We start from the raw sequence: 13258 nt of genomic DNA on the forward strand, positions 1-13258 counted from the left end.
ACATTTGTTTCCTGGTTTCTTGTCCTTCTTAAAGACTCACAACCCTCAATATTCAACCTATGTCATCCTGCAGCTACGTTTCTATAATGGCTACCAAATTGTACTTAATTATTTCTGTTTACATGCTCAGTTTATCAGTTTGTTTGGTGTGGTACATGACAAAAAATCATTAGCAATTCTTTCAACAATTCTCTGACTTGAGTCATTATTGTTGCATTCCTCCACTAAGCTTGGAGGGATCATTAATGAAATCATTTATTGTTTTTTTCCTAGATGCTAAACTTTTTTGTTAAATCTTGCTCATTCAAGAATTTTATTAGTTTTAAAGTAATTATAAAAAGTTTTCAATATCCCTTCGAAAGTATCTGTTGCTTCTTTTAGCCCTTGGCAACCATAACATCATCAGTTACATGAGGCAGTAGCTAGGGCCCTGGACCAGGGCTTTGACAATCGGCTAGAGGTCCAATGCATGGCAATGCCTGGGGACTTGGATTGGTGCTTTGATAGTTGGAGATTGAGCCCAATGCAGGGAGATTGAGCTCAATATGGCAGTGAGGGAGCCCCCCCACCCCACCCGGTATCTGCGGTGACAGTGAAAGTAGACAGCCCGAGGTCTCCCAGAGAGCGGGCCAAATTTGAGGAGATTGAATCCTGGTATAGAATGTGAGCTCAGAATATCTAAGCACTTAAGAAAGAGTACTGAAATTTTATTTCTTTATTTTTCTACTTTATACTAAGAAAGACTGCAATGTTTAACTTATAACTTTATTTATTTTTCTATTTGGTACTTAAGATGGCTCTAGAAATGGTGACATTGTACACTTTTCATTGTGCTCCTGTATCTGAATACACGTGACAATAAAATCTACTTCTAATTTTGTTTCTAATTGTCATGGAGTCATTCTAATTATTACATTTTTGAGGACTTGTCTTCAACGGAAAATTGGTACATTTGACAGACTGAGGTGGGATAGATATTATTTTGTAATTTAATATTTACTAAAAAGACATGTTAGATGTTTTTTAAGGAAAATTATTGAAAGTCACATGTCTTATGCAATGGAAAAGAATATTTTTGAGAATCTGACCAGGGCTCCTTCACAAATACAGTGTCATCCTTCCATTCTGACATTTCACACTCAGACACACTCTCACAGGGCCACACACACACATATTTATACACACTCATATACCTATTCAAAAAACAACACCTGATGAAGGAGCAGAACTCCGAAAGCTAATGCTTCCGAATAAACCTGTTGGACTATAACCTGGTATTGTGTGATTTTTAACTTTGTCCGCCCCAGTCCAATACCAGCTCCTCCTCGTCATATTCAAAGAGGTATAGACACATTGAAATAACTCCACAGAAGCTGGTATCCCATCACCAAGTCACCCTTTGTTTACATGTGGAAAGTCCTTGCCACAGATTCAGTTCCCTCAGAGCCAGCTCTCAGACAGGGTGATTGACACTCCTGTTTTTAATCTGTCACCCAGAGGTCCCTGAGTGAACCAGATTAACAGCCCCAATAAGGGAGCTCAGTTCTATTAGGTCCACTTGGCTGACCTCATTACAATCACTACACACATAAATATACATATACACTCACACATTCTCACATAAATACACGTACACCCACACATTCACATATATACACACATACACTATCACACACTATGTGCTCATACAAGAAATCACAGACACATGTCCATGCACAGACACAGCCACGTGCACACACCATGTTTGTATATCCACACTACTTCAGACAGACACGACCAAACATATACCTGCTAGCATGCATGCACATACAAACACACACATAATTAACACCACACTCCAAAATATGTATACACAGACACACCCAATCACACAGCCATGCACTACAACACAGGCACACACAAACACATACATAATAACACCCAATCCCACAAAAACACACCCACACTCAGATACACATGGAAACACACATAAACACATGTACACACACCCATGAAGTAAAGAATTATTGGGTCTGCCACTGAGATTGTAATTCACAAGCAGGAAATCCGCTGGCAAAACAACATTTAGATTTCCCTCTTTTGCTCAGGATGATCAGAGGCTGCTTGTCTCCAGTTAAAGTATAGACCAGTTAAAGATGGCAACAGTTAACAGCTCTCAGGCAAAGTGTCGGGATAAGCTGTAATTATGTTGAGCATGCTTTACTTTAAGGGAAATGACAGTCGGCAATCTCACTGTTGGAGGTCAATCGAAGCTCCAGGACATCTCTGCAGGAGTTCCGCAGGCTCGTGTGCTCGGCCCAACTGTCTCCAGTCATTTCACCAATGCCCTTCACTTCATGATAAGGTCAGAAGTGAGGATGTTCGCCGATGATCACACAATTTTCAGTACCAATAACAACTCCTTAGATACTGAAGCAGTCCATGACTAAACACAGCAAGACCTGGATAATATTCAGGCTTGGCCTTTCAAGTGGCAAGCAAAATGCCAGGCAATCACCATCTCCAACAAAATAGAATCTAACCATCACACCTCAATATTTAATGGGAACACCAACACTGAATCCCTCTCTATCAACATCCTGTGAGTTGATATTGACCCAAATCTGAACTGGACCACCTTTATAAATAACTTTTTTTATTCATTCACAGTACATGGGCATCACTGACTAGGCCAGCATTTATTGCCCATCCCTGGTTCCCCAGAAGGCTGTCATCGACATTGCTGTGGGTATAGCGTCACATATAGTATAGACCAGTTAACGATGGTAATTTCCTTTCCAAAAGGACTTCAGTGAACCAGATGGGATTTTCTGACAGTTAAAATGGTTTCATAGTTATCATTACACTTTTAATCTCAGATTTTTATTAATTAAAAATTCCACAATCTGCCATGGCAGGATTTGAACCCAGGTCCCTAGAACATTGTCTGAGTCTCTGGATGAATAGTCTAACAGTGATGCCACAAAGCCATCATCTTCCCAAAGCCTGTCCGTCATCTACACAGTCCAAATCAGGAGTATGTTGAAATACTCCCTGGATGAGTGCAACTCTAGCAACACTCAAGAAGCTTGACAGCATCCAGAACAGGGATTAGGCGCTGAGATTTGGCTCAGTGGTGCAGTGAACATCATATTTACCCATTGAGACATCAGGAAATGTCTGTCTAACTTTGAATAGATACCCTGCAGACCCATACTTCAACCATATGGGAAATCATGTCTATTTCTCCAGAAAATCATTTAAATCATATTGGTGTCTCTTTGATGAGCATATAATAACCTTGCAATGACAGAGATTCATAACTGATTCATTAATCCATTGCCAAAGTGGGAATATATGTGTAAACTTATATATAATTACAATTATCAGCAGCCTGTCTGCCCCAAGTCACTGACTATACAAGTTCAGGTAGTCTGAAGGTGTCCCTCTTTTTCTAGAAGGTGTTTGTTTTGGGTTTGGAAGATTGGTAAGTCTTAACTCAAGGGCCATGAACCTAGGTTTTGGTTTTGATCAAGTGATTAGATTAGATTAGATTAGATTAGATAACAGTGTGGAAACAGGCCCTTCGGCCCAACAAGTCCACACCGACCCGCCGAAGCGCAACCCACCCATACCCCTACATTTACCCCTATATCTAACACTACGGGCAATTTAGCATGACCAATTCACCTGACCTGCACATCTTTGGACTGTGGGAGGAAACTGGAGCACCCGGAGGAAACCCACGCAGACACGGGGAGAACGTGCAAACTCCACACAGTCAGTCGCCTGAGGCGGGAATTGAACCCGGGTCTCTGGCGTTGTGAGGCAACAGTGCTAACCACTGTGCCACCGTGAGGTCTGTAAGTCCATTTAAATTGGACTATCTTTTATTTCTTGGATACTCACTGCAGAGGATGTTGCTATTTTTGATGCAGGGAATTGATGAATTACATCATCTGGAAGATACTGAACCTCGTGGATTTCCTCCTCAGAGGAATTCTTCTTCGTTGAATCAGATAACTACTCCTTTGCATCATCTGTGGTACCTTTTAACTCTTCAGTGTCCTTCACAGGTGGCTGTTCTGTTAAAACAGTAATTTATTTCTTTGCAATATCTTGGTCTCTGAATCAAGTAATTTATTCTTGACTGTGTTCTGAATCTGTGATCATTGGACATCAGATGTTCCTGCTGGCTTTCATCAAGACTTATGCATTTAATCTGTGTGAGCAAATCTTTATTCTTAATCCATTGCCAAAGTGGGAATATGAATTGTATGCTCTCTATGGTTGTTTTATTGGTGAACCCAATGTGTTCACTCCCTCAGTTGTGTTTCTTGAAGATTACTGCTTGATCCGTGTCACTGGCAATGACAATTCCTCCTTGCAAAATTATAAATGGAAATGTTCCTCTTGGATTTGTGGCATCTCATCATCTGACATTATGCTCAAATCTGACACAATAATTTGTTCATTAGGCTGTGCTACTGTCTGAATCAGTTAAAGATTCATGAAGGAGATTAAATGGGTCATCCCGCTCATTATTTTAATTAAAACAATATACTGTAGATGCTGGAAATCTGAAGAAGAGACATAGTGGGTTAAAAATATTAACTGTTTCTCTCTTAACATACATAATTTCAAAGTATTCCCTTACATTATGAGTCCAATGAAATCATCCAGAGATGTCATTTGGTTGTTTGACAACTAACCTTTCCTTGACCTGTAGTTCCACGACTGGCTGACTGACCCTGGACCAATTGTTGTTTGACTGGTATCTCTTTGAACGGACATGACATAACTGGTTGTTTGTTGACTTAGTTGCAGTCAGTTGTAACTAAATGAACTCTTTCTGCAATTTGAATAAAACAGAAGTCAAGACAAACATTCAGTCTCAATATTGACAATTCTTGATTGAAAGTACATATACATTCTCTACTTTCTGACAGCTTTTGAGCAACACAGTTTCTTGGAGGATAACATAAATACTGTTGCATCGGATAAAACCTACTGGAAGAGGCAAACTCCCACAATGTAATAGTTTAGGTCACCTACTAAAGATACCAACAGTTGAATGGACGATATTTAGAAAGCTAATTGAAGACCAGGTAAGGCAACATTGCTGGATAATACAGAACTCAAACAAAGGGGCAGTTTCTCTCCTTGTGAGTCAGAGAGAACATAGATTCATTGATAGGACATTGTCCACCAACAAGACAGAGCTAATTTCTCTTCAATTATTTAAACATAAAAATGGTTGAAGTTACAAATATGATCAAAACCAAGAGTTATAACAATGCTATGAAGCACAATGTGTACTCTACCACTACCTCTCAAAAATAAAGGGAAGGCTGCTGATCCAATTTAAAAATAAATGATAGTTAAGTAGACCTGAAAGCTCAAAAACATGACCAGAAAAAAAAATAGATTAAAAACCAAGGCTTACCTGTTACCAGATGTTAGTTGATTCCACTATTTTCTAACTCCAAATTTGCATAAATGTTTTAAAAAAAGCCCCACATAATTCCATCATTTGTTTTCTGATGGGAATGCCTTGTAAAGCTGGAAAATGTATTAGAAGCAGCAATTCTTGAGTCGTTTGAAGGGAAGTAAGGCCAGTGGTACAGCAGTTTCAATTGACACATATCTTAAAGTTGAACATTGCAAACTTCTAAAGATGGGCTAACAGGCTCTAACTTAAGTCCTGCAGACAGACGAATCTCCAGACAATTGACCAATGCAGTTGACAGATGCTGCAGCAAGGTCATTGTGTGTGACTTTCTCAAAGAAGAGCTGCCAGAGAGGTTCATTCACCTCTGCACCAATTAAAATTTGCAACAACAATCAGAGTCACTGCTTAGGTGTTCCCTGCTGGTCACTAGATAATGATCACTCTTATTGAAGGGATTTGTCATTGGTCAAGGTTGGTTATAATCCTTCACACAGTTGATTAGCCAATGCACATTCATATAACATAAACAGCACTACTTGCGTGTGATTAGACTGAACTATCAGAGCCAGAGAGTGAGACCAAAGCAAGAATGGGTAGTTCTAGAAGAAGGGGGAGAAAGAGAGAGCTGGAGCAACTCACAAATATTCATCAGATGTGAAAAAAAAATACAAGAGGATTGTTCTACTGTCAAGGTGAAGGTCACTTGTAGGAAGGTGAAATAGCTCCTAATGTCTTGGTGTCAGATTTTTCTCCAGAAGGATGGATGTGGGAGCTGAGATATTTCCTGAATCAGTGATTGTGTCTCCATTCCGGGGAAGCTGGCCCAATCTATTTTAATGTCAAGAGGTGGCCTGAGGTCACTCCTGAGGCTTGCTCGAGGAGACAGAGAGGTAGCAAGACCTGCAGGTCAATATGCTTACCTCCAACATTGGAATCTAGAGCCAGTTGTGTTCATAGTCTTTAAGGCCTCTTTCTTTCATCTCCTTATCCCTTGACCCACAACTCAAACTCATGCTTCCCCCCTTCCCCTTGCTGTCTTAATGTGCCAAACCTGAGAAGTCAACCTGTAAGGGATCTTGCCATTTCTGTAGTGAGAGGGAGAAGGAGTTGGCAAAGTCTGTTTGTCAAAGAAACCCAGTGATGGAATGAGAAATTGGACATTGGCCTGCACACTGTCTACTGAGAAGCACCCTCTATCCCAGGTTTCAAACCCAATCCTCTCTCCCACAGCCTCCCAAAATGACATTCCTTCCACTAATACTCACAACATCCACCTCCCCCACAAATCATTTACGTTACTCCTAGGTCCTCTGCGATCCAGGCCCTCCCTGATTGGCCCAAGGTCTGGAATCTAGGTGAAGGTGACCTCAGTAATGCCCAATATGAAACGAGAACAAAGATTGCTGGAGAAACTCTGCAGGTGTGGCAGCATATGCGGAGACAGAAAGCAGAGTTAACATCTCAAGTCTAGTGATCCTTTGTTAGAACAGAATGCCAAAGTTGAAGTTCAATTGGGTGGGCCAGAGACAGTCCAGGTTTTTCACTTGCTCTTCATAAACTTACTGCCGTCTTGACAAAATTCTGCCAATCATCTTCAACAATTGAGCATTCGCACATACTGCCATGGTCAGTCTGAAGTGTACACTCAATTGTTTAGAGTGGAGCACAAGCCCATCAGCCTCTGATTTCTGGACAAGGGAGCTAACAACTAAACTACAGCTGTCTCTGTAAGAGAATAAATGCAATCAGAGTAAGCACATTAGAATCTGAATTCAGCACAATGAAGACTTGGTTGAAAGGAATCGTGAGGGACAGTGTAATTGGTGTTCTTGGGAAACAAGCTCAGAGGAGCACTGAACATCACCTTGTGGATCAGGCGAAGAGAAGAATGATGTACAAGTGCAAAGATGAACTGGTTGAAGCCAGAGGTGAATCAGAGAATGTGGGTGTGAGAGTTTGAGAGTGTGGGTGTAAGAGTGTGAGTGTACGGGTAAAGGTGTGAGAGTGTGGGAGTGAGAGTGTGGGTGTGAGATGAGAGTGCGGGTGTGAAGGTGCGGGTGTGTGGGTTAAAGAGTGTGGGTGTGAGAGTGTGGGTGTGAGAGTACGAGTGTGAGTGCGAGAGTGGTGATGTCTATAAATGAGGATACTTTTGTGTTTTGCCCAGTAACATGGAGATGTTATAATATTCACTGAAGGTAGTTTAAGACCTGATCAATATTGTGTAAAATAAATGCACATTGTCATCTCATGTCATAATGTTCATGGATCACAATGCAAATATATTATTGATGTGGATGAGCTAAAGGAATGGTTCCATTAATGTTCCCATGGACCCAATAAAGTTAGACTCTCGAAGGTCATAAATGACCATGCCGTCGCATCAAATAGTTGTTTTACTCTTGATGTCAATTGATGTGGCTCATGGTGAAGATGAGTGCTGAACCTAGCAAAGTCCAGCAGTACTATTCCATCCCACTGAAGGGTAACTCTGACATGAAGGAGTTAGCTTTTTTGTTAGCTTTTTTGCTTGCACGGTGTGTGGGTTGAGAAATGTGCTAAGTGGAGAACAAAGGCAGTAACAAATTGAAAGGCAGCCATCCATGAGCCTAAACAAACCTAAATTAAAAATTAACAATTCATAAAAAGCAGTAATGTCAATGATGAGAGTAACATTTCCAAACAATTAACTACCCAGAGATCCAAATCTAGAGAGAAAGGTTCAGTCAAAAGGAGAATGTGTATTGACTTATCTATCCTGAACTGAAAGTTATTCTGACTTTGACTCTCTGCAGATCACCATCTCATGTGAGTGCGCTGATACAGGGGACAGATTCAGGACATGGCTGAACAAGTTTTGGGATTCTTCGTACTCTATAGCTTCCTTGTGATAGCCCTTCTTTCCAAGAGCAGCCTCACTGTGCACGGGTAAGTGCCTGCACCAAGCATTTCACAGTCATATAAATGTTACTCAGGAGTTGGCTGGCAAATTGGATTCACATTCAGTGTGCAAGAAAGACAGCAGAGGGACTCAGGAGCCTTAAATGTGGGGCTTTCTGATGTGTGATGTTAGGTCTCTGTAATCTCTTTGTTTCTTTTCTTCCACTTGTTTCTTTTATTTTTCAGCTTGGGGCAGTATTGACACCTTTGGGTAGGCAACATGTGCCAGTGATTCAAACATGTCAGACACATTCTGGGTGATATATGTCTTCACAGCTTTTAGCCAGTTGGCAGCCCTGGAAAGGTGAGGAAATTCAAGCAGTTTTGCCTCCAATTCAATGCCCTCAGCCTGGGTGGAGAGTGTCTCCTCTCGATCCCCATGAGATTTAGTTTACAAATAGCTGCCTGTCAACCCAGAAATCAGAGGCTAGGGTTTCCTGCTTTGAAGTCGCAGCTGGTTCTTTGAGGTAAAACAGTCATTAGAATCAATGGATGTTGTCCAAGGCCTGGATACAAAGAGTTTGCAGATTAAGGGAATGATGACAGGCATCATTCTGCTGTACAGCCATCTTTGCTTGTTGTTGATTGCTCAGAGCCAGTCTAAATCTCACCAAGGACAGTGCAGTTTTGTTTTATTTGTTCATGAGGTGTGAATATTACTGGTCCAGCATTTATAGCCCATCCCTAATTATCCAGAGAGCAGTTAAGAGTTCATCCCACTGCTGCGGGTCAGGAGTCATATGTAGACCTAAAGAACATCGGTGAACCAATGAGACCTTTTTACAAAGACCAACATTAGATCTGTTTCTCAATTTGATAATTCTTTTCATTAAGGGCGTTTGTCACTGTGGAGTTTGAACTCACATGACCAGAACATTAGCCCAGGATACAAGATGCCTAGTCCAATGATGCTTCCATTGTGCCACCACTTTCCCACAAACTGGGGAGCTCAAATCTGATCATATTATGTGCTATATTCTCAAATGGATATGCTGACCCCGACACCACACATTGACTGGAATCATAGTGGGTCAGCAATAACTGTCCTCCAGTAACAGAGCAGAAACATGAACACTAGAATTGAGGCCCATCTGCCTCTAGTAAAAATTTTTAAATCTGAATGAACAAACTATCAAGCTGATAAGAAGCTATTTTTTGGGAATTCTTTATGGCACACTAAATTTGTGAGACCCAGACTTTTGGGAATATATTTGGCGAATGATTCTGAGGCAGCATACAGGCTTTGATACCGGGACCAGGGCTGAACATCATGACAAATTTTGCTGGGGAAAGGTAGCAGCACAGGTGTATTTTTTTTTCCAAACTTGTTTTCTAATGTTTTGAAGTGAGCGTAAGAGTCAAAGAGTCATAAAGCTGTACAGCATGAAAACAGACTCCTCGGTCCAACTCGTCCATGCCAACCAGATATCCTAAATAACTCAAGTCCTATTTGCCAGCATTTGGCCCATATCCCTCCAAACCCTTCCTATTCATATACCCATCTGAATGCCTCTTAAATGTTGTAATTGTACCATCCTTCACCACTTCCTCTGGCAGCTCATTCTATACACGCACCACCCTCTGCGTGAAAAGATTGCCCCATTGGTTCTTTTAAAATCTTTCCCCTCTCATCTTAAACCTATGCCCTCTACGTTTGGACTCCCTCACCCCAGGGAAAAGGCCTTGGTGATTCACCCTATCCATGTCCATCATGATTTTATAACCTCTATAAGATCACCTCTCAGCCTCCAATGCTTCAGGGAAAGTAGCCCCAGCCTATTCAACCTCCAACCCTGGCAACATCCTTGACATCTTTTTTGAACCCTTTCAAGTTTCACAACATTCTTTGTGCAGGAGGGAGTCCAGAATAGAACACAGTGTTTCAAAAGTGGCATAACTTAGGTCCTGTACAACTGCAACATAACCTCCCAACTCCTATATTCTTTTGACTGACCAATAAAGACAAGCATACCAAACACCTTCTTCACTATCCTGTATACCTGCAACTCCACTTTCAATGACCTTTGAACCTGCACTCCAAGATCTCTTTGTTTAGCAACACTCCCCAGGATCTTGCTATTAAGTATACAAGTCCTGCCATGATTTGCTTTTCCAAAAAGCAGCGCCTCATATTTGCCTAAATTGAACTCCAAGTATCACTCCTCAGCCCATTGGCCCATCTGCTCACGATCCTGTTGTACTCTGAGGTAACCTTCTTCTCTGTCCACTACATCGTCAATTTTGGTGTCATCTGTAAACTTACTAACCATACTTCTGATGTTCTCGTCCAAGGCATTTACATAAATGACAAAAAGTAGTGGACCCAGCACCAATCCTGTCGCACACTACTGGTCACAGGCCTCCAGTCTGAAAAGTAACCCTCCACCACCACCCTCTGTCTTATAACTTCAAGCTAGTTCTGTATCCAAATGGCTAGTTCTCCCTGTATTCCATGAGATCTAACCTTGCTAACCAGTCTTCCATGGGGAACCTTGTCGAACGCCTTACTGAAGTCCATATAAATTACATCTATTGCTCTGCCCTCATCAATCATCTTTGTTAATTCTTCAAAAAAACTCAGTCAAGTTTGTGAGACATGATTTCCCACGCATAAAGCTATGTTGACTATCCCTAATCAGTCCTTGCATTTCCAAATACATGTACATCCTACCCCTCCAACAACTTGCCACCACTGATGTCAGGATCATTGGTCTATAGTTCCTAGGCTTTTCCTTACCACATTTTTTAAATAGCGGCACCATGTTAGCCAACCTCCAGTCTTTGGGCTCCTCACCTGCAGCTATCGATGATGCAAATATGTGTCAGAAAGGGGCCCAGCAATCACTTCCCTAGCTTCCCACAAAGTCTATGGCACACCTGATCAGGTCCTGGGGATTTATCCACTTTTATGTGTTTTAAAATGTTCAGCACCTCCTCTTCTTGACTATTTTTCAAGATGGATATTTTTCAAGATGTCACTATTTATTTCCCTATGTTCTCTATCTTCCATATCCTTTTCTAACATAAATGCTGAATGAAAAATACACATTTAGTATCTTATCCATCTGCTACAATTCCACACATAGGCAGACTTGCTGATCTCTATGGGGCCCTATTCTCTCCCTAGTTACTTTTTTTATCCTTAATGTATTTGTAAAATCCCTTTGGATTCTCCTTAACCCTATTTGCCAAATATGTCCCCTTTTTGCTCCCTTGATTTCCCTCTTAAGTGTACTCCTACTGTCTTTATACACTTCCAAGGATTCACTAGTTCTCTCCTGTTTCTACATTCCTGATGAAGGGCTTTTGCCTGAAATGTCGATTTTCTTGCTCCTCAGATGCTGCCTGACATGGTGTGCTTTTCCAACACCACTCTAATCTTGGCCTGTACATACACTTCCTTCTTATTCTTGACCAAAATCTCAATTTCTCTTATCCTTCAGCATTCCCTACAAATACCAGCAATGGTCTTCACCCTAACAGGAACATGTTGTCCCTGAACTCTCGGTATCTCATTTTTGAAAGCTTCCCATTTTCCACCGTCCCTTTAGATGAGAACATCGCCCCCAATAAACTTTTGAAAGGTCTTGCCGAATACTGTCAAAATTGGCCTTCCTCCAATTTAGAACTTCAACTTTTAGATTTAGTTTCTCCTTTTCCATCACTATTTTAAAACTAATAGAATTATAGTCACTGGCCCCAAAGTTCTCTCCCATTGACACCTTTGTCATCTGCCCTGCCTTGTTTCCCAAGATTCAATCAAGTTTTGAACCTTCTTTAGTAGGTGCATCCAAATACTATATCAGAAAATTTCCGTGTACATACGTAACAAATTCCTCACATCTAAACCCTTAACACTATGGCAGTCCCAGTCTATGTTTGGAAAGTTAAAATCCCCTACCATAACCATCCTATTATTCTTGCAGATAACTGGGATCTCCTTACAAATTTGTTTCTCAATTTCCCTTTGACTACTGGGGAAACCTAAAAGAGATTTGGCAAGCACAGGGCCTTCACAATTCTAGTGCCAACTGCCTTCCTGATTGTAGCATCAGCTCTCTGCCTGCTGATCGGCTTTATTTGTAGCACTGATTGTGCAAGCATACACCTCTGGCACCATAAATTAACATTTTGGTTGCTGGCATCCACTAATTGATCCATCTGAGCCTTGATTGAGATGCTGAGATGTCAGAGGCTGAAGTGCCCAGGGGGATAAAATAGTCAAAATAAAACACCAAGACTTGGAAATAAAACTCCTGGTCATGGGGATGTTTCATTTTAGGAGTACACAAGATGGATTAGATCAATATAAATTCACTGGCATATCTTTCTGGGTGAGCAGAGCACTCAGTCTCGATTTCTGCAGGCTAAATGGCCCCTGTCCGCTCCCACGTTTTATTCTGCCTCACTCAGCCTGCCCTGAAATGTAAAACCAAGCCTGTGAGGTTTTAATTTCAACAATGAAAGTAACAATCAAGATCTGGTATTTCCCCAGGTTTGTGCTCAGTGACACTGGTAACCAATTGGCCCAAACCACTTTAGTGGCAAAAATGATTCTTGAGGTTTTTGGAGTGTGAAAGGGATATATGTCAATACAGTATGCCAAATCTCCTCAATTTGTTATTTCCATCCAACACTCATTCAGTCTAAATGAGGCCTCTGCTGGAAAACAACTAGTCTCTCACCCCAGTCCAACCTGACTCATTCAAATACTGGCATCCTGTCAATGTTACAACCAGACTTTCAGGTAATAAAGATACTTCCCATGATTTTCTGGTTGTAACGGTTGAGCTTTCATTTTATATTCTCCTCACTGAGTGCGGCTGTTTCTGTATTCTTTGAAATGGATTTTCATGGCAAGTTTTCACTCCCAATGAAAACTTTCAAATC

General features: G+C 41.1%; 1 protein-coding gene across 5 annotated transcripts in view; it reads left to right on the forward strand.

Annotated features, from left to right (window-relative positions):
* LOC122557046 (gamma-aminobutyric acid receptor subunit alpha-3-like) overlaps positions 1 to 13258 on the forward strand; it is a 253902-nt gene that overhangs the window by 12796 nt on the left and 227848 nt on the right. For 4 of the 5 annotated variants that reach the window (XM_043704284.1, XM_043704283.1, XM_043704287.1 and 1 more), the window contains exon 2: positions 8224 to 8356. In XM_043704284.1, the coding sequence (XP_043560219.1) occupies positions 8271 to 8356 (86 nt within the window). In that variant the 5' untranslated portion in view covers positions 8224 to 8270. Of the gene's footprint in view, positions 1 to 8223; positions 8357 to 8592; positions 8673 to 13258 lie in introns of those variants that run through there. The other variant, XM_043704286.1, reaches the window with a different exon arrangement.

Source organism: Chiloscyllium plagiosum, chromosome 15 (assembly GCF_004010195.1).
Source record: "Chiloscyllium plagiosum isolate BGI_BamShark_2017 chromosome 15, ASM401019v2, whole genome shotgun sequence".
In the NCBI taxonomy this organism is placed as follows: domain Eukaryota; kingdom Metazoa; phylum Chordata; class Chondrichthyes; order Orectolobiformes; family Hemiscylliidae; genus Chiloscyllium; species Chiloscyllium plagiosum.